Source organism: Nothoprocta perdicaria, unplaced genomic scaffold (genome assembly GCF_003342845.1).
Source record: "Nothoprocta perdicaria isolate Ctin4 unplaced genomic scaffold, notPer1 scaffold_200, whole genome shotgun sequence".
Taxonomy (NCBI): domain Eukaryota; kingdom Metazoa; phylum Chordata; class Aves; order Tinamiformes; family Tinamidae; genus Nothoprocta; species Nothoprocta perdicaria.
This window is the reverse complement of record NW_020455206.1, coordinates 184842-204864: the sequence shown is the minus strand read 5'-3', so window position 1 is coordinate 204864 and position 20023 is coordinate 184842. Positions and strand designations below refer to the sequence as shown.

Below are 20023 nucleotides of genomic sequence, written 5' to 3'. Positions count from 1 at the left end.
GCTGCCGTCGCGGCGGAGCTGCGCGCCCCTTCCCGGCCGGCCGGCCCGCCGGCGTGGTTCCGAGCCTGGGGAGCGCCGTCCCGCGGGCTGCAGCGTCGGCCCAGGTGCTGCGGGGAGGCGGTGCAAGGGCGGCCTCCCGTAACGGTCACCGGCACCGCAGAGGGCGGCCCTCGCCTAGCGGGACGCGCCGTGGAGAGGAGCCGCTTGGGTCTCCCTGCTCCGCGTGCCGGGAAGCGGACCGCGGGGCGAGGAGCATTCCCTCGAGGAGGTTAGACCTGTCACAGCCCCTGGAAAACAGCCCTGGAGAACGCTGCCGTGCCTGTGTCGTGCACTCCCAAGTCCTGGGCACGAGGGCTGATTTCTGAGGATTAATAGGGTGTGTGTGCGGTTTTGGATGCTTCTTATTTGGCACATGGGGCTGTTGCACGAAAAGGGACGTGTAGCTTGTGAAAGTGAGTAAGATGTCTTGTTTTACTGTGAGCTTATCTTGAGGAAAAGATGTCCTGGATGCAGGGAGCTGCTGGCAGTGCAGCAGTGACTACCCAGCTGTGTTCGGAAACCTTCTGTTTCWGGTGATACTGCTCACAAGTGCAGTATCAGAGTCAGGGTCTCTCCCCCGTCAGCACAGACGCAGGTAAGACCAGTTTATCTTTAGATGTGGCTCTTGTAGCGTATTGAGGCAGGCCTGTGTGGATGYGAAGGCTGTTATGAAGCGGTGGCTTTTGAAGTGATGCAGTGTAATTCCTCTCTATGGCGCTATCCTTGGGTCAGGGTAGACCCTGTTTATCATCTACGCGGGACTTTCTCTTCACAGGCCTTGAAGAATTTGAGGAGCAGGTTGTTTCCCGTGAGGAACGGGTGAGGACCGCCGTGGCCCCCGGGAGGCGGTGGCGCCGCGGGCAGCACGCGGGAGGAGTGAGGGCTGCGGTGGCACTGGGATCCTGGTGGGAGCGCGGCCACGGACGGGCTGTGCTGGGCTCCCGGGAAGCACTGGTGAGGGTCACAAGGAGAGGGAGGTGCCTCTTGCGTGGGAGCATCAGGAATGCATGGAGCTCCGCGTGGGAACAGGGGAAGGGCCCTCGGGGTGCGTGCGGAGCAGCGCCGCGGTGGGCAGCAGCACGTGGCACTGCTGGGGTGTCCATCGACTGCCGAGGCGGCCACAGGACAAGGCCTTGGGCAGCGGGAGGCATCCCCCTAGCCAGACGCCCTGGCTCTCCGGGGAATSTATAGAGATCATGTGTGTTCTACCTCACCCCTTGCAATAATACGTAGATAGACTGCAGATACAGAAAGATATACAGGATAGAACTCCAACAGTGTCCAAGTATGTGGGAATGGGTTTGGGAAACGGGAGTTCCTCTGGAGTGCAAGAGGCACGTGAAGAGCAACAAACAAGTTCTCTGTAAACACACAAGCAGCTCCAGGGAAGTCAGGGAGGATGCGGGCCCGTGGATGAGCACGGCTGCAGACCTGGTGGCAGCGGGCTCCGAAAAGCCRGGGGTGCCAAATGGCTTCTTCACCTCTGCCCTTGCTGATCAGAGCAGCTCTCAGGAATGCCAAAACCCTGGTAGCGCCACAGGGAAGGTCTGGAGCAGTGACCACTTGCCCTTGGTGAAACGGGAGCCGGGTATGAAAGGCGTAAACAGACTGAGCGGACACAAGCTTGCTGGCTCTGGTGGGATGGGCAGGAAAGGAAGGCTAAGGAAACTGGGTGATGTCATTCCAAAGCCAAGTGTGATTATCTTTAAAAGGTTATATAAAGTGTGTTGGGAGTGTGTCTGAGGCAAAGAGAGCAGAAGTGTCTTGAAGAGCAAGGAAAAAAGAATACCTGAACTACAGGCTTGTCAGCTGCACGTTAACCTTTGGGAAGGTGATGGAACAACCAAAGTCTAGGTGCTGTTTCTGGACTTGTGAAGGATGGAAAGGCTACAGGGAGCATGAGCCCAACCTAACAAAAATCACGGCAATCACACTTGCCAGCCTGCACGATGAGGGGACTTGCTGGAGGGCAGCAGATGTTGACTGCTGTCACTCTCTTGTCCTGCAAGGCCCTCCTGGGAAGCTGATAAGCGTGTGCTGGCTGAGTGGACACCGAGGTGGGCTGGAGCTGGGCTGCACCGTGGCCCCCGAGGGCCGCGATGAGGTGACGCTGGAGGCCACTCACCAGAGGGCCAGTGCTGCTGGGCATCTCCGTCCGTTATCTGCATGGAGGGACCAGCAAGCCCCCAGTGACACAGAACTGGGAGGAGGGGCCCTGGATGGGTGTCTTGCTGCCCAGAACCTCCTTCAGGAGGCTGGAGATGGGGGCCGAGACAAACCTCATAAAGTTCATCAAGGGAAGGTGTAAGATCCAGTTCCTTGGGAGGAATCAGCCTGTTCAGCAGTACAGGATGTGCGCCAGCTGGAAAGCAGCTTGGCAGAAGAGGTGGTGTTAAGTTGGAGAGGAGGCAGCAATGGGCCTGTGGCCGAGAAGATAAGTGTAGTATCCTGGGCTCTCAGGGGCAGCATCGGCAGCGACTTGGGGGTGTTGATAATTCCCTCCTGCTCAGCCCTTATGTCCACACCYGGAGCGCTGTGTGCCACCGGGAGCACCGTGGGGTCCCGGTCCTGGAGATGTGTGGATGCGCTGGTGAAGAGCTGTGAGGATGATCTGCAGGCTGGAGGGGCTGGGAGAGCTGGGCCTGCCCGAYCTGAGCGGGAGGCACTGTGGGCAGCGAGCGATTCCGCTGCTCCTTACGCAGTGAAAAGATCCTTGTGCTCCTTATGTGACGGGAGCGCGTGCAGAGCACTCCTTGGTGGTGGCCATCAGCAGGGTGAGGGCGGCTGAAACACAAGAAATTCCACTTGAACACAAGAAAACAGTTTACTGTGAGGGGATATATTTTTGTGGGAAAGTTGTGGAGTCTTCATCCTTGGAGATAACAGAACTCATCTGGGTGTGGTCCTGGGATCTGCAGAGATTCTGCCCACCCCAAACTGTTCTGTCATTCTCTGAAATAAATAAAATGCTGTATTTTCTTTTAAAAAGAAGTGGTATGCCTAATCAGATTGCTTCAGGCAATGCAAGTGTTTAGCCTTTGCTCTGCATTATTCATAGTACAGTCTATAGCAACAGCTTGGCAAGGGCTTCCCTTGCCAAGCAGGAGATGTAGCCTGAAACACCTTTTAAAAATATTTTGAAAATATATTTTACTTCRCCATCAGGATCTACTTAACTGCTATTAGTTAAGTAGTAATTAGTAGTTAATTAGTTAGAGTGTTACTGACTTTATACCGAGGAGCCCACAGGTCACTTAAATGGACTTGCRGGTCAGGTTGCACATGCAGTGACTCTGTTCGCCTAGACACTTCCTTGCCATGTCAATTTCATTCTGTGATAAAAATAATTAAAATTGTTCAGATATTTAACAGGAAATCTAATGTGTAAAATTCTAAATTATCTTGAAATTTCCAGCTAGAATGTGGTACTGGAAGAGGTTTTTGTCTCAGTTTGCTTCCCTGTTTGTTTTTTATTAGCAAATTATACAGAGACAGATGCACGTATTCTGCATGTACCTGTGACTGTCAGATATGGCTTGTCACTTTTCTCCGTCAAATTTTAGGAACTCGTATATGATACCAGGTATTGCACAAGTGATGGAAGGGCAGGGAGGAAAAGCTCCAATTTTTCCATGTCGTGTCTTTTCTTTATGTAGGAGAAGAGAACTGAGTTATAATACAGTAAGAAAACCAAGATGATGGATTCAGAAAGTTGTGCCCCAGTGAATTCAAAGCCAGATCTAAGTCATCACATAAAGGCTACATCTGGTAAACACTATCTGTGTGGTTATTGTGCTGCTTTCACAAACATAGCAGTCACTTTTCCCATCCAGAAGGTCCTTTTCCGGCAGCAGCTGTACGGCTTGAAAACGAAGGATGCMGTACATCAGCTGCAGAAAGACGGAATCCGTAATCTGTACCGTGGCATCCTTCCCCCATTAATGCAGAAGACGACGACTCTGGCTCTGATGTTTGGGCTGTACGAGGATTTCTCTTCGCTGCTGCACAGCCACACGAGCGCCCCCGAGCTCCTCACGCGCAGCGTAGCAGCGGTGCTCGCAGGGACCACCGAAGCACTTCTTACCCCTTTTGAGCGAGTACAGACTCTGCTTCAGGACTACAAATACCACGATAAATTTACAAACACTTACCAGGCTTTCAAGGTACTGAAGAACTACGGGATGAGGGAATATTACCGGGGTTTGGTACCTATCCTGCTCCGGAATGGACCCAGTAACGCACTCTTCTTTGGCCTCCGTGGACCCATCAAACAGTGTCTGCCTGAAGCAACTTCTTACAGCGCTCACTTGGTCAATGACTTCATCTGTGGAGGGTTGTTGGGTGCCATGCTGGGATTCCTGTTTTTCCCGATGAATGTTGTAAAAGCCCGTATGCAGTCTCAGATTGGTGGAGAATTTCAGTCTTTCTCAAAAGTCTTTGTAAAGATCTGGCTAGAACGTGAYAGGAATCTGATCCACCTTTTCAGAGGAGCCCATCTGAATTACCACCGCTCGGTCCTGTCCTGGGGCATAATCAATGCAACTTACGAATTCCTGCTAAAGCTGTTATGAAAAACACACAGTCTACCTTGGCAGTCTTTCTGTTTGAGTGGGGCTTGGCACACAGTGTCACTGAACCCCGGAAAACAGATCAGTTGTGAAACTTTCTATGAGTAACATTGAGTATCATGGAACATAATTCAAGGCAGCAGATATTACAGYAAGGAGATGAGTGCCCGCTTTGTGTGAAGGGTAGTCTTGACCTTTAATACTTATGGGGTAAACAGTGGTGCATCTAAACTTGGATGCAGTTAGGGGGAAAAAAGCTGAAGTATTTATGTACTAGTAGTTCAGTTTGCCCACAGGGGAATTCCTAGACAAATGGAAGGTTTAGAACAACCAAAAAAATGGTGTATTAGTCCAACAATTTATTCCATATCACTCGCACAGTTTTAACACTCCCAGTGACTGGCAATGCTTTCTGTGTGCATTGTGAAATATGAAAGTCAGGGAGGGCGTGATGAAAGCTCTCCTGATATAAGAAATACTTTTGCAAATGCTTGGGAGTTCAAAGTTAGCCTTACAGTTTAAAACTACATGGACAAGTTCAGATGGGGATGTCTTGACTTCTTGAACCTCAGAATAAAATCAAGTAAGTCTACAAAATCTGTTCTGCCCAGTGTTTTGCTGCTTGGCTTTGACATGAACTGTTCAATTCAGCAATGTAAAAGCAGTTATTGGATGTTTGATTTCAGTGTGAGCCGACCCCAGTTCAAAGTGGGATTATGTATGTGAATGTGTGTGCCTTGATGTGAAAAGGGAAATGCGGAAAGAATGAAACAGCAATTTTACTTAAAGCTTTAAAGTGTCCTTTCCTGTTWAATAATCTTCATGTGAACTTGTGAATGTCAGAGTGCTGGCTTTGTTTTTTTCTTTTTGGCCTTGCATTATTTCTGTTATAAACAGCTATGGTGCTGAAAAAAAATGATTGCTCTTTCTTTAGTGTTAATACAAAAAATAGTTCACCTTTCCCTTGTTGTGAAAGTAGTTCACAAAGCTCTTTTGTACAGAGATATCCTGCCTATTTTGCCTATTGTTTCCTTTGGGCCTTGGTGTAATTGTGGCAGTTCTGTCCACTTTATGCATACTTGGAACAACCTGTRGGACAGGACTGCACATTTAAGCAGAGGTCTGTCAGTATAATGGAGATAATGCCAGGACACAGATGAAGAGGGCTTTAGATGGAGCAGGGCAGGAGAAATGGAGGATTTGGAGGCACTTTTAAGGACTCCTGTAGCCTTGAGCGCTGGGAAGCAACTGTGGAAACGTCAACAGCTTTAGAGAAGGGGACAGGCAGCAACATAACCTGCCACARGATGACTGTCCTAATGGATAAAAGCTGTTTGAGTCGCTTGGGGAAAGGGATGAATCCCCACATGTGATGGAATACGTGGGTTTGTGGGTGAACAGTAAAGCTTTCAGACTCTGAATTGATCTGAGATCTGATAATTGATCTTACAGCATTTGCTGTACCTGTTCCTAGAGACTGGTTCCAGAGAGTACCTTATCAATGTAATCATAATATGCAGCACCTAGCTTCACAGTCAACACGGCCAGGCACAAATAAGCATTTTTTATCTCGATGTTGTGATTATATGCATTTAAATATCTGTTGAATGTTTATTTGCAGATTCTGATTTTTAATAGTGTATAGTCTTCTTTTTTTTTTTTTTTTGTAATCACTCCTTGACGGAATTAAAGAAAGTCAATCCTATCTGTCTTTGGGAATATATTTCTTCACTTTTCAGAAGTCTGGGGAGTTACACATACAGGTTTAACCAAATTTGCCCCTCATTTGTCACCCACCTCACTGTTTTTTCCTACAGTAAATGCAAGCCTTATCTGTGCTACTCATGCTTAGTGGGACGGGAACTGCAGCCCGCTGCGGATGCTGGCCTTAGGAACACGGCTGTTCTGCACACACAAGCCAGATGTGACTTGTTAAATCTCAAGGGAACACAATGGAAGAAGAAATGCAACAGGAACTTCACTGCATGGCCTCGAGCCTTCTGTCACTCGTTCAGAGATATTACTGCTCCTATAGAGGCAGGAATAAGCAACAGAGGTTGCCTCAGGTAAAGAGGGTGCTCATTTCTCTGTTGCTCAGCAGAGTTTCTTGGGCTTCCCCCAGATCCACCACCTCATTTGAACCTGTGCTGAACAGCAGCTCAGCAACATCACTGCTCCTGCTTGTCCTGGGCCCCATCTTCTGAGCGCCACAAGCAGATGTGGCCTGTGCAGCCACTCTGGGGAACACGGTGACACAAGCACCTTACTGGCCCAGATGGACACCCTGACTTTAGTCTGCTCCTCAGGTGACGTTGGGGAGGCAGAATTAACTCCTCCATGTGCCATCTTCACTAATATCTAGTAAATKGCTTTAGAGCTCTGCACTTTGCAAGTGGAAGTATAATTTTGCAGACAGCAAATGGGATGTCACCTTTGCAGGAAAACACATCTGTCTACTCTGACTTCAGAACACTTGCACTGCCTTCCTTCCACTCAGACATGGGAGAATTGCCTTTTAAACAAAGCAAGAATTGATACAAAAATTGATTAAAAAAAGAAAGCCAATTTCTCCATCAACAGAGCCATCGAGTGCAGTCTTACCTGGGTATTTCCATACTGACCTCAGCGCGCTGCCTGCTCCCTGGCTTGGTGAGTCCGCTGCACGGTAAGGGACTGACGGAGCAGCSACACATTGCAAACACAGCTGCTCTTTCCCTGAGTGCTCTTCCTTTTTACCCTTTCTAGGCCTTGAGCAAAAGGCAGCATAGCATAGAGGAGAGCTCAGTGTAACTAAAAGAGATTTTAAATTTACTTAGTTATTACATATTTGTCATGCAAGAGAAACTGCAAACCATGAATTACTATATGGCTGTAAGCGCAGYGTTTTGAGCAGTTACTGATACTTAAAAGTTATATTAAAAAGCAAAAGATTCTAGTATGAGAACTCATGCATTTCTAAATATCCTACATGTACAAACTGTTTTTGCATTAATTTAAAAACTTAGGCCTGATTGAGGATACTTGTTGTTTAAATTGGTATCAGGACATTAAAAGGTGTTTTTCCCCCTCCTTTCCTCTCTCTAGGACAGATACATTATGGACAGTGTCAACTTTTTATGCCCATCTATTCATCCGGCAAATCAGACTTTCCTCAGCTTTCACTTGGCAAGAGTATTTTACCATCAGGATCCCCTTCTCACAGTATTGCCTAGAATYGCTCCATGAGCAATGTCCATGTTCCAACTCTGGCATTATAAGCAATAAAAACCTGAGCACCCYGATCAAGACAAACCCTGCAATGAGGGGCTTGGCTCGGCCACGATGCCTTTCCTCCCCTCACCAACTGTTTTTTTGAGACTACAAACCCTGAACTAACCATGTTTGCTGGGCACAGAGATTCTCCATGGCTGTGCATGTACACAAATGTACCTAATACAGAGAAAATACGCATAAAGAAATGCCATTTCGTAATCCAGTTAGGAGTTTCCCCAGTCCCCCAAGAACTAACAGTGATGCATTGATCTCAAGTCTGACCTCGAAAGAAAGTTTCAGACATGGATTTAATTCCAGCAACGAGAGGTCCCCAGGCTATTAGAGAAGGCAAACTGCCTTCAAACACAATAGTGCTGCTGCAGAGATTTCACTGTGCAGCCTCTCTGCTTCTGCTGATCACACATGATGAGAATGGAAGAGTTATTACACTTACATGGACTTACAAAGCATATTGCAGTCAAAGTAAGAGTCCCATCTGCCACATAAATTCTGTAAAATTTAGCAAGTGATGTAACATATCACTTGGTGTACAGTGGTSTAAAACAGAGCACTGTATAGGAGAAACTACCTTTTGCTATTAATGCAAAGTTTATAATTCAAGCTATCATTTGAAACATTTTCTAATATGTGAAAGTTGCTTTTCTGTTTAATAGTTCTGCCCCTTTGAAGCTTAAGGATTGATCGTTAAGAACTCACTCTTCCATGTAAAAAACATAAAATTTTATGTATTTTTTGACCTTGAAATAATCCAAAGATCACCTATGAACTACTTCTTTAATTCAGTAAGGCAAGATAATATGATTTAGAAAGACAAAAGCTGAAAACCATTCCATYACCCAAGATGTACCTGCAAGGCGTATTGGTTATAAACTGCTGAAGACAATTTTCAAGGTAACCGTTAGGTCAACTTTATAGGGTCTGGTGAGGTGAACTTTATACTTGCTGTCACTGAAGACTTCCAAGTACTGGTGCAGAAGAGGAACAATCACTCACAGCTTAAGGCCTTCTACTCACTGTAGCTCAAACTCATTGTCGGTTTCATCAGACGAGTTACAATACTCCTCCGGTTMGGATGTATGGAATCTGTCCTATTCCATACTGCTTTCCTTTCCATTCACCTATTGCTTTTTAGTCTGTGCAAGCTGCAAGAGCATCCGCACACCATGAGGAGCCTCAAGCAGCTGGTCAGCTCCTGCTGGGTCTTSAGCTCCTCAGAGCTTTGACCAAAGCTGGTTAACCTGTCCCTCCTGATGCCCTCTACGGTACGTAGTATTTACATAAAATATGACATGTAYCACCTTACAGGAACATTATACAGCATTGCTCTTTATACAGCATAGCATCCAGTATGTCAGAACAATAACCTTATAAAAAACAGCATGTTAATAGGTAGCATTAAAAAAGTAAAACTTGGTACATATTAACAGGCATAGCTTAAAGTAACAAGCAGTCCTCATGGTCCACAAAATAGGAAGCTGGAGGACATACATCTTGTGATATCACATCTTGTGATAAGTCCAGTTAAACTCAGATATATTTTAAACTAACAGGCCACAGCAGAGAAATATCCAATACAACTTCAAATTGCTTGAGAATCTATCTATATATCCCAGATTAATCACACCAGATTTAACACTTCCATTGCATTAATTTCAAGAATCCAGTAACCAGCATTTTTTTTCCTGCAGTGTTTTTGTTGTGTTAACTTTTAATTTCTGAATAGCCTGGCATTAACAAACACATTGTGGTTAGGTTTCTTCTCTCCATGAGAAAATTGTTTTCCAGCAATGTAACTGTCACCTGCACATTTCACTTTCTGTACTTCATGTTGAAAACCAGATTTCTCTCAAAGTCTTTCTACCAAACCAATAAAATCCAAGCTGCCTGCAATTTACAYACGGTTGTGTAGGCTGTCATACACACTTTACATGCCACATGAAGTTATATATTACTAATTGGCTGGGTCGACCGACATCATTCCACACTACTACCCAAATCTTTTTTTTTCAGTTATTAGATCCCATTTTTCACAACTTGGCCAATTTGCTTGGAGAGAAGAAGATTTTTATGAATAACGTCTTACAGTCGTTAAGCTGTAAGCACTTATGTGTTTAAGTGTCTGAACTCAAGGCATGGTGTCTTAAAAAAAAAAAACAGGGGATATCCCTTAGTTCATGATTTTCCATCATTATAATTTTGAGTTCAAGGCAACAGTTGCAGCAACACAACAACTGCTCGAAGGGCATGTGATGGGACACTCTTAGATCCAAGTTGCCGGAAAGATCATAAATTTACCTCTACATTTTAAGTTAACTCAGGACATCTACTTAAAGGAAAATTCCACCTCCTCCAGGTGGGAAGACAATCTGCTGAGAGACAAACACAGAATAATTCTGTTAAAAAAACATATTATGAGACTGTAAAATTTTGGACACTTCTCCAAGAATAAGATGTCTTTTATCTAAGTCTTTTATCACTCAGTTGAACACAAAAACCCAAGGAAGAGTTAATTTACTAGCCCTACCTTCCAATACCAATATTAAAGGCTTAATGCCAACGAAATTCACCTGCAGAAAAAGTAAGCTTAAGGGTTTTTTTCTTGCACTCAAAGAGGCATTATGTTTCACAGACTCCTCCATCAGGAGCACAGAGAGCAACACCTACATAAACTCAAAATCACGTTACAGGATTGTCAGCTTGGTCAGCTTTATGTATTTACGTCAGCTACTTCATCTTCACTAACGTCTCCTTTTTTCCCCAAGCATCTTTTTTTTTTTCTCCCCAAAAAAGGATGTTTTTGTCAGCCTTCAACAAGCATGTTCTGTCAAACTGTAAGTACAGAACCTAAACAGCAAAATAGACCTTTTTAGGTAAAGCTTCCTGTAGAATTATGTTTTGTCAGTAAAATCYTAGTGAAATACTCAAAGCTACCTTAGAACCTATAATGCTGAGAATAATATAAACTGATATGGATGTAAGAAACTGTATTACATTTACAAGGTTTAGCTGTAATAACTCAAGAAGCAAAACTTGACATTCGTACTTAATATGTGCATTAATGCTAAACATTAACATTTTTCACATCTTGTGGTAAGTCCTGCTAAATTCAGATGGGTCTTACTTTAGACAGAGTATACTTATAATCTCTGTCATACAACATGTTAGAAAAAAAAATTTGATGAAGTCACGAACACTTTCTGGACAAATTCCTCTAACAATGGTCTATGCTGGCTGCAAAAAAACATTCCATATCAGCTGAAAAAAGAACCTGCAGAGCATTAAGTGTCAAATACGTTACCAAGATTTTTATCAACGATGCGGAAAGCTTCCCACAATAGAAGTACCCCTGTAGCTAAGAAATACAGTTTGCTCAGAGGCCAGCTAACCTATCATTTTACAAAAAACATTCAATATACAGTGATTATGTGGCAATATTTTTGCCCATTAAGCTCTCAATTCCCTGCCCCTGTCTTCTACTAAATTCTCTTGAGAAAAATGTAGCTACATCTCTATCCAGAATCTTTTCCCTCTGGCAATAAACACAATATATACAGTTAGGGAAAAGCAGCCTAAAAGACTTAAACTACAGCAAAACATTACAGTATGTTTACTAATCTTTCTAGCCAATCACAAATAACCAAATTTGTATGTATAAATGAAAATGCTTTTTCTTTTTGTGGCAGGAACCAATCTGGCGTGGACAGAACCGGCTCTGTTACCTAACAGTTGCTGTATAGCAGCTTCTGCAAGAGAAGAGGCCAAGTCTATGTGAGGAAGCCCAGTTCCTCTGAGCAAAAGGACATGGTGCCAGCGAGACCTGGGTGACTTTGGCTGAACTTGTACTCACGCTCCACCCACGTTTCTTTTGGAAAGTCCACTTCAAGTCACGTTTAAATGATAGATCAGCAAGTATTGCTACACAAGCCAACCGGAGGGAGGATGCACGGTGCGGGATCAGCGGTGTGCACGGAGGGCAGAGAAGAGCACCACGAGCCTTGCCCCTGGGTGCAGCACATCAGAACGCACCAGCGACGCAACTGCTCACTGCTRTGTTCACAGACCATAATAACTATGATCTTATCTGAATTTACACAATTTCAAAAAGAACACACTTCAACTAAACTGAAGTAATTATTAACACAAACGTCTGAAGTTCCTGGTGATGAACGGATGTCCCTAGAACTTTGGCTGATACAGAGACACACGTCCACTAAGGCACCCCGAGGCGATCTGACAGTGCGTTGGGGAGAACTTTGTTGTCAGTACAACGTCATTGTGAGAGTAGAGGGAACGGATCTCCTGTAAGGGACTAGCTTCTTTGGGCAAGCAGTCAACAAGTTCACTGCACTGTGCGTCGAATCCCAGCAAGCGGATCCCGTAGCCGTGCGGGGACGAAATCATCCGGCCGTCGGGGCTGAAACACAGTTCCTTGATGTACCCCCGGCCCACGTTGGCTTCTTCGATGCAGTGAGTCAAGCGCAGAGAACAACGGGGTGAGACAGGGCGCACAGGGGCTCCTTCCTGGAATTCATAGACACAGGTCCACTACAAAGAGAGGCAGAGCAAAAAATGCTGAGATAATGTTCAAATACTCATTTGGAGTAAATTGCAGAGAAACAGCTGCAGTTGCCATTCTGTGATAAGCATTTACTGCTGAATGAACTGCTGAAAACAGATTCGTCCCCCCTTTCCTCTTTGAACTCTCCATGCAAAACAGTTTAACCAAACTGTTGGTATGTCTGTTAGATGTAATCTTCACAGATATTTTTAACTGGAAATATTAAAGCCTAATCCTTTTGAGTCTAATTAGGAGTCTAACTAAAAGCTTAAATTATTTCAGCTGTTCACTGGTATTTTGTGCTCTTAACTCAATAGCAAAACACCTTGCAAAGGACCAATACAGATTTTGAAGCAAAGCTACAAACAGATCTATAGATGGTTTGCACCACAGGAGACCACTTGGGATGTTAATGCAGAATGTAATAATTTAATTTGAAGCCAAAGGCAATTCCATTATTCCAAATCAAGTCTGCAGTATTGCAAAAGGTACAGACAGTGCTAAAGATTTCCAGCCACAGGAGAGAAGAAATGTTCTTACTTCAGTTCAATGTATTCTAGTGCAGTAAACACAAGATCACACACCTTGCTTGAGTGTTCATGGAAGAGATTATGGTAGACATTGGGACTGTAGAAAATTTTAACTAGCTTATTTGTTTGTTAAAATTAACCCAGTCTAATATTTGCATAAAAAAAAGACTGCTAAATTGACAGAGGAAATACTAAAATGTATACTAAATCTGCCTAATTTCTATTCAGTCATCTATACCAGCTCTGCAAGAATATACAAACAGTGCATCAGGACATGCAAAAAAACATGAAAATAAATTTTTGTGGCTGTACAAATATGGTCTCTAAAAGGTATTTATCRGCGGTGCAAGTATATTTATCCTTGGGAGACTGATAGACAAAAAAAGAAAAAAAATCTCTTGAAAGGAGGAGGTGATGGTCTGTTCAGCTTACGCCACAACTACTAACACCCGACTCTGTAAGTTTGCGCCTTTTCCAAGCACCATCCTTCCACTGACGGGAACATTWAAAAAAAAAAAAAAAACACTTCTTTCAGGAGTTTTATACTTATATATAAAAATGTATACAAGAAGTATTCTCTGAAAGAGCTAGGCATAAAAGACACAAACCTTTCAAGGAATCCATTTGAAAAAAAAAAAAAGCTTCATTACCTTAGTCTAAATGCATAAGTGCATTAACTAATTTATTTAGATGGAAAATAAGAAGGAATTTTCAAACAGTTGTATGATCAAAAAATACCTACTCAAAATTGGTACTTTTACCTACTTAGACTTTTTAACAAATATTTATTTTACCTCCTGGTCATCTGTATTACTTGAGCACCGCAGAAGTGTGGCCCACCCTTTYGGATGGAGCTGTAGCGACGTGATGCAGTTTCCACGGTCTCTCTCTCCAGGAACTTCTGGTGTTAAAACCTCTAGACTATTTCTAGGTGATCCACCTAGGAATGGAAGTCAACGTTAACTGCAATGCACTCTGCAAATTTATTTTTACTTCTTTATTCAGTCTGAGACTACTTGAGCAYGTGAAGTTTACAGTATTTTCTAGCAGTTAGATACATTACCTTTATGAAAGTATAAAACAAACAAAAGGTTATAGTGACAAACGACATTAATACCAAAGGCTCGGTCTTGATTCCRAACAGCCTTTTAAAAAAAAAATCACCTGCAAAGGCCAAAGCTAGAATCATCTCATATCATGAACTAAGTCAGGGATAAGTATTCACACATAAACTTTTCACTGTTAACAATGACATTTAAATGAAGTTTGAAGAATTCTTGTAAGGAGTTACCAGCTATCAAACATGCATGATGTCCTTTCCAAACCCTTGTAAATCTGCTCAGCTGTTTGCAGCTTGCTTCCCTAGCACACTAACCCACAAAGAGTGTTTTGCAGATAAAYTGTGCTCTGGAATCCAGATAATCCTTCTTTTTCAGCAGTGATTATCTTAAATTACAAGTAGTTAAAGCTTGATGCTCTCCTTATTTTAAKATGGCAAACTGAATTGAACAAATACTTGCTTCTTTGCCCAAGTTCATGCTGACTCTCTGAAGRGGTATCCAAGACCAGATCCAGCCTGTTACACACAGTCTCATGGCGTTTTATAACTTGTATTTAGCTAGGATTTGATTTGTAAATCATAATTTCAAAAATAATTCAGCCAAGTCTTAAGAACACAACCAATACACCTCTTTTCCATGCTGGTGACTAGGCATGGAGAAACAACAGAAACTATCAGTAAGGTAAACATTTACGATGGCTAAGTTCTGCTCTTTTAAAATAATTTTTAAAGATGATGCAKGTGAAATTCACTGAAGAAAAGAGTTAAGACAGTACACTTGCATTACAAGGACAATGCCCTAGAACAAATTAAATATCCTTTTGCCTTTTTTCCCCTCACATTTCTTGGGGAAAAAAAACCAAACAAAWTAGATCTCCAGTCTTCACTGTGCCAATGCCATTTACGGTTTTTTTTTTCAAGAACCAAAGCAATGAATTTCTACAATTGAAGGAAACAGAAAAGCAGTTTCCGACAATTTCTGTGTCTGGACTCACCTTCCCGCTGTGACGGCCGTGAGGTATGTTTCTCAAACAACGCACCCGAATCGTTCTGCTGACAGGGTGAACCAGCAGCTCGAGAGCCCGATGAGCCGGTAGACGTTGTATCTGCAGAGAGCATCAGCCACACGAATACAACAATAAGATTTGTCTTTAGGGCTGTATTTATGTCTCACTGTTCTTTAGGAAGGGCAAGTAAAGCCTTGGGAAGTGAGGAGGAGAGGGGTACACCTTCTTAGGAAACCAGTTTTCCAAAAGTTGCGGATCTCTACATTTGCAACCTGAAGTACGTTATGTTTTTGTCTCACACAAACTCCAGCGCAACAGGCTTTTGCAAGAGGTGAATTCTATTCTTTCCTCCTTATGCCCTATCACTGCAGCATGAGCTTCTCCCTGGCCCACTCTTGTCATATTGAGGCACCCAAAAAAGGCAGTTTCTGACGACTACCTCTATATTGTTGACACTGCTACACAGCAGGGTGACACAAGAATCAAGACATCAGAGCACATGGTTCTGCCAGGTTTGCCACAGGAGTAGTTACAACAGCACACGGGAGCAGTTGGCATTTACTGGAAGGCTCACATACCTAACTCACTTTTTTTCTACAGGTCCAAGGGCTAGACAGGTAAAAGTAGACATTACCAGCCTGAGCCGACAGACTAACACAGGCCTAACCTTCTGTATTACTGAGGTCTTGGTATCAGGAATCCCCCTGGACACTCTACTCACGGACGAGGAAAGTGTCATGCAGGATGCATGCACCCTTGAACGAACAGCTASCCGAGCTCCCCTTCAAAGTCTGGCTTCACCTCCAGCTTCTTCTGCTAGCTAGGAGTATCACACGAACCCTCTCCACGGCAGACGGCAGTGAGAGGCTCACACGAGCGCTCACCTGAATTTGATGTAGTTCTCCTAGCTCTTAAAATCGGGTAGCTGCCAACCTCTAAGGATTTATTCAAATCAAGATCATGCAAAATCAGGAGATAACCAGAGGAAGTAGAGATCAGCATCTTGGAACAGTCTGGTGTCAGCCTCATTCTCATAAGAAAACGGGTGTGAAAAAACTTCTTGTGAGGACACCCATCTTCTGTGCACCTGGACCACAGAGGAAAATRAGAGAAAAAAAGAAAAGAAACTGAGCATCCTGGCCCACAAACCTATTTTGGGCACTACTTTTATCCTACTTACATCAGATTCTAATGATATGTCAGATGCAACACTTTCATACTGCCGTGACAATGAAGATGCCACATTTTCATAAAAAAAAGAAAATCAAGTTTTGGAATCTCAGCAAATAAATCCTCTTCTCTTTCTACCTGCTAAACAACTGCTGTATCAAGGCAATACAAACTTCCTTAAAAAGGTTTATAAATTAATAGTCGTATTTAAAAATCACCACGACATCCATCAATGTCCATGTCATTACRTGGCATTTCCATGTCAGGTAAAAGAATTCTACCTTTGTCCGCTGCAGAAATGTAACAGTTCACACACACAGACACACATGTACCTGTTTGTGTCCCAGATGATCACGTTTCCATCAAACCCTGATGTTACTAGTAGCCTTGTATTGGTGTCATACTCGATGTTCTTAACCCAGCTGGTGTGACCATGTAAAGTGCATACTTTTGTATTCAGCTTTCTTAAATCCCAAAGTGCTATTGTAGTGTCATCGGAACAAGTCGCAAACAGTCGATTATCTAGAAACCTGCAGATTGGACAGAAATACAGCTGTGTTTCTCCAATTTAAAAACCTTCTCCAATTTAAATGTTTATAAATATTTATTTTAACTTAAGACTTAAGTTCACTTTGAGAAAGAGAGAGGGAGGGAGGGAGTGGGAGGGAGAAAGAAAGAGAGAGAGAGAGAGAGAGAGAGAGAGAGAGAAGGAAACACATACAGAATGATTTATAAGAGAATGTTTGTTGAGAAGGCTTACAGTTGTGCCAAAAAATACATAAATAAATAAACCTCAGAACGATTAAGGTTAAAAGGGACCTCTATAGATCCAGTCCAACGCCCTGCTCAAGCAGGATCATCTAGAGCAGGTTGCCCAAGGTTGTGTGCAAGCAGGTTTGGAGTATCCCTAGAGACGGAGACTCCATGGGCCCTTTGGACAGGCTGCTCCGATGCTCTGTCACCGTCGCAGTGAAGATGTTTTTTCTCAAATTCAGGTGGAGCCTCCTGTGCTTCAGGCTATGCCCACTGCCTCTTGTCCCAAGATATGCCATTGTTCCACATCCCAGYATTTCTGGCAATGAGGAACCTGACCTCCAGAAGCATAAAGAAGGATTTATTTTTCCTTTTAAACAGAGATTCTTTCCTTTTAAATAAAGTCTGTTGATAAGTGATCAAGAGGTAGTCCCCATGGCAACTAAAGCAGTTTCCTAGATTAACATTATTCAATTTTAATTAAATTTACCACATCTGGATGAAGCACAACCAACTTTCATCGTTTTTTAGATCACTCATTGGCAAGATATTCCCACTGACTGGTCCGGCAGCCCCTGCAATAGAGGTCTGACATCCTAGACTATACCTGAATTATTTCTTTAGTGTTTTCCACTTTTGCACTATCCCTTTTTAACTCTGGTTCAGCAGCAGCAAAAGACACAACAACCCTAACTTTCATTTCAGATTAAATAAGAGTCTAATGGCTCTTGATAAATTAAGCCACAGTTTAATATTTGTTTCTATCCATCCCTATTTTTCCCATGCCGTTCTTTAAGTCTTCATCTTTTTCCATGGTACACATAACCCCCCTACATTCAAATTAGATCTTTTCAGAAAAGGTTGTTTTTGTTAACACCCTGCTGAGGTTCTTCAACCCCGCTGTTCCACACTGCACACATCCTGTCCAGCCACACAACACACTTTGCACACAGAGCTTCTTCCAGATAACTTCTGAACTCTGTCTGAAAGGATCTGCTTGTGGTTTGCATCACGTATCACCTAGCGCTTCACTCTGTCAGCTGGGAAAGCRAGCAGGGAAAGATCTTACCAGACCTTGACTTCCCTGCAAGACGCAAAACAGGCTAGTAAAAACAGCTGATAGCAGCTTGAGTAAGCTTCCCATAAACTGCATCTCCTCCATTAAAAAGGAGATTTGGCTCTGTGACATACCACTGCTATCAGACTCCTTATTCTCTTTCTAGGGCTCCTCACCCATAACTTGGGAAGAGAAGAAAATGGCACAAGAAGTACAGCCCAACAGCTACATAAACCCACTCCACATACACACACAAAACTACAAAATTTATTACGCTATCATAAAAAAAAAAAACATTTCTGCAGAAAGGAAAAATTAGGAGAAAATATGACTTACCTGATATTATTCACACAGTCCTCATGAGCTTCAGAGAGAGTTTTAATATGCTTTGAAGATATTGGGTCAAAAAGCAGGACTTCAGTTTGTTCACAAGCAACAGTCAGCACTGACCTGCAAAATAAAGCAGAAAGGAAGCATTTCCATTGAGTAAAACACAGTATTTATGCCTGTCTAGCTAATTCCCATCCCTAGCCTCACGAAAATATCACTTAGGTTGTTAAGCTATTTAGTATTTTGTTTTGTATACTCAGTGCACAGAGCCCGCTACAAGCRTTTACGTGTTTTTAATTGCCCTTTCTAGATTCTGTCTTTCAAACACCCTCTAATTCAAAGAAGAAAAAAAAAAAAAAAGAAAGGAAAAGAGTGGATGAAATTAACCGAGAATAAGTGGRAAGGAAGAAAGGAATTCCGCACTCGAGTTCCACTGCAGACTTCCCATTCTGGAGTCTCCCTACGCACTGGCTGTGAGCAGTTTTTGGGGCCCGGGGATCCTGCAGGAATTCCCTTCGCCCACGCGGGGCTCTGTGAAGCCAGCAGGGTGAGGGGAGCCGCAGTGGGGCTGGCTGCCGCCTTCCCGAGCCCCACGCGAGCCGCGCGCGCAGCCAGGGCCCGGCCCTCGGCACACGCGGAGCGTCCTTCCCACCGATACTCTCCCTGCTCACAGTCCCAAGCACAAGCGCACTCAGTCTGCACATCCAGAAGGACAGAGGCTTGGGAGGTTTTACACCAAACTTGCCACTTCACAACATCCCCGGCTCAAGCCAGAAGATGTTTAGATGAAGTTATTTTTTTAAAGAAAATAACAGGAACTCAGAACAACTCCTGCCAGATATTGCTTGTTGTTAACTATGCAGAAAACCAAATTATGTGACAAAAGCTATTTTCTTTTCTAAACGCTGCAGTGCTAAACAGGCTAAACAAGCGCAACAGGCTAAATCCAACATGAGCAGAGACCGAAGCTGGCAGCGTGGCTACTTGTTATCCATACTCCTGAAGATTAATTTGGCAATAGCTACCAAAACAAGTCTAGAGCAAGACCTGATATCTCGCTACACCATTAATTCATTTGCAAACAGGAGATGTTACTCATTCACTCAAAACAGCTCCTTCCCCCCCCCCACATGAGGACAAGACGCCAGGACAGCTAAGAACAAACATCAACAACTACGGCATGGGAGAGGACAAGCGGCTGCGGAGSAGCAGCTCCCCACAGGAAGGGCAGGTGTAGCTCCTAATGCCCACAGCTCCAGCCCCAGCCCCGAGGAGGCTGAGGGCGCTGCGGGAGGMGCAGGGAACACGGGAACACGAACAAGGAATGCAGCACGGCCGAGCAGCGCTGTCGGCTCTGGAGAAAGGAGGCAACAAGGAGCTCACGACGCTCCGAGGTCAGCACCACGCAGAGCCGGTCTGCGGCTGCTCGAGCTTCACACTAACCAACAGGGACAGGGGGACGAGCGGAGTTTTCGCGCTCCTATTTCTCCTCTCCCCCCGGGCCGTGCCGAGGCGCGGGCAGCAGCACCGGGCCGGGGCTCCCTCGGGAGCGGCTCTGGGAGCCGCGCGTCCCTGCGGGGCGCTGGGCGCTGCCGGCGCGGCTCACCGCGGCGCGAGGGCTCTGCTCCCGCTCCGCGGGCTGCGGGAGCGCGCGGTGCGGCGCACACGGCTCCGAGCG

The 20023-nt window shown here is 44.3% G+C and overlaps 2 protein-coding genes across 3 annotated transcripts in view; one reads left to right on the top strand and one right to left on the bottom strand.

Moving 5' to 3' along the window:
- Positions 1–143: 143 nt before the first annotated feature.
- SLC25A51 (solute carrier family 25 member 51) lies at positions 144–6131 on the top strand. 2 transcript variants are annotated; one of them, XM_026038078.1, is made up of 2 exons: positions 144–268; positions 3696–6131. In XM_026038078.1, the coding sequence occupies exon 2, from the start codon at positions 3735–3737 to the stop codon at positions 4608–4610; it is 876 nt and encodes a 291-aa protein (XP_025893863.1). In that variant the 5' UTR covers positions 144–268; positions 3696–3734; the 3' UTR covers positions 4611–6131. The 2 variants fall into 2 exon arrangements, with proteins under 2 accessions (XP_025893863.1, XP_025893862.1); XM_026038077.1 differs by lacking the exon at positions 144–268 and adding an exon at positions 820–858.
- Positions 6132–9267: 3136 nt separating this feature from the next.
- Positions 9268–20023, bottom strand: part of DCAF10 (DDB1 and CUL4 associated factor 10) — an 11858-nt gene continuing 1102 nt past the window's right edge. The window contains exons 2-7 of the mRNA XM_026038062.1: positions 18352–18465; positions 16538–16735; positions 15920–16122; positions 15024–15134; positions 13763–13908; positions 9268–12425 (exon numbers count right to left, since the gene is read on the bottom strand). Coding sequence (XP_025893847.1) covers positions 12057–12425; positions 13763–13908; positions 15024–15134; positions 15920–16122; positions 16538–16735; positions 18352–18465 — 1141 coding nt within the window. The 3' untranslated portion in view covers positions 9268–12056. The remainder of the gene's footprint in view (positions 12426–13762; positions 13909–15023; positions 15135–15919; positions 16123–16537; positions 16736–18351; positions 18466–20023) is intronic.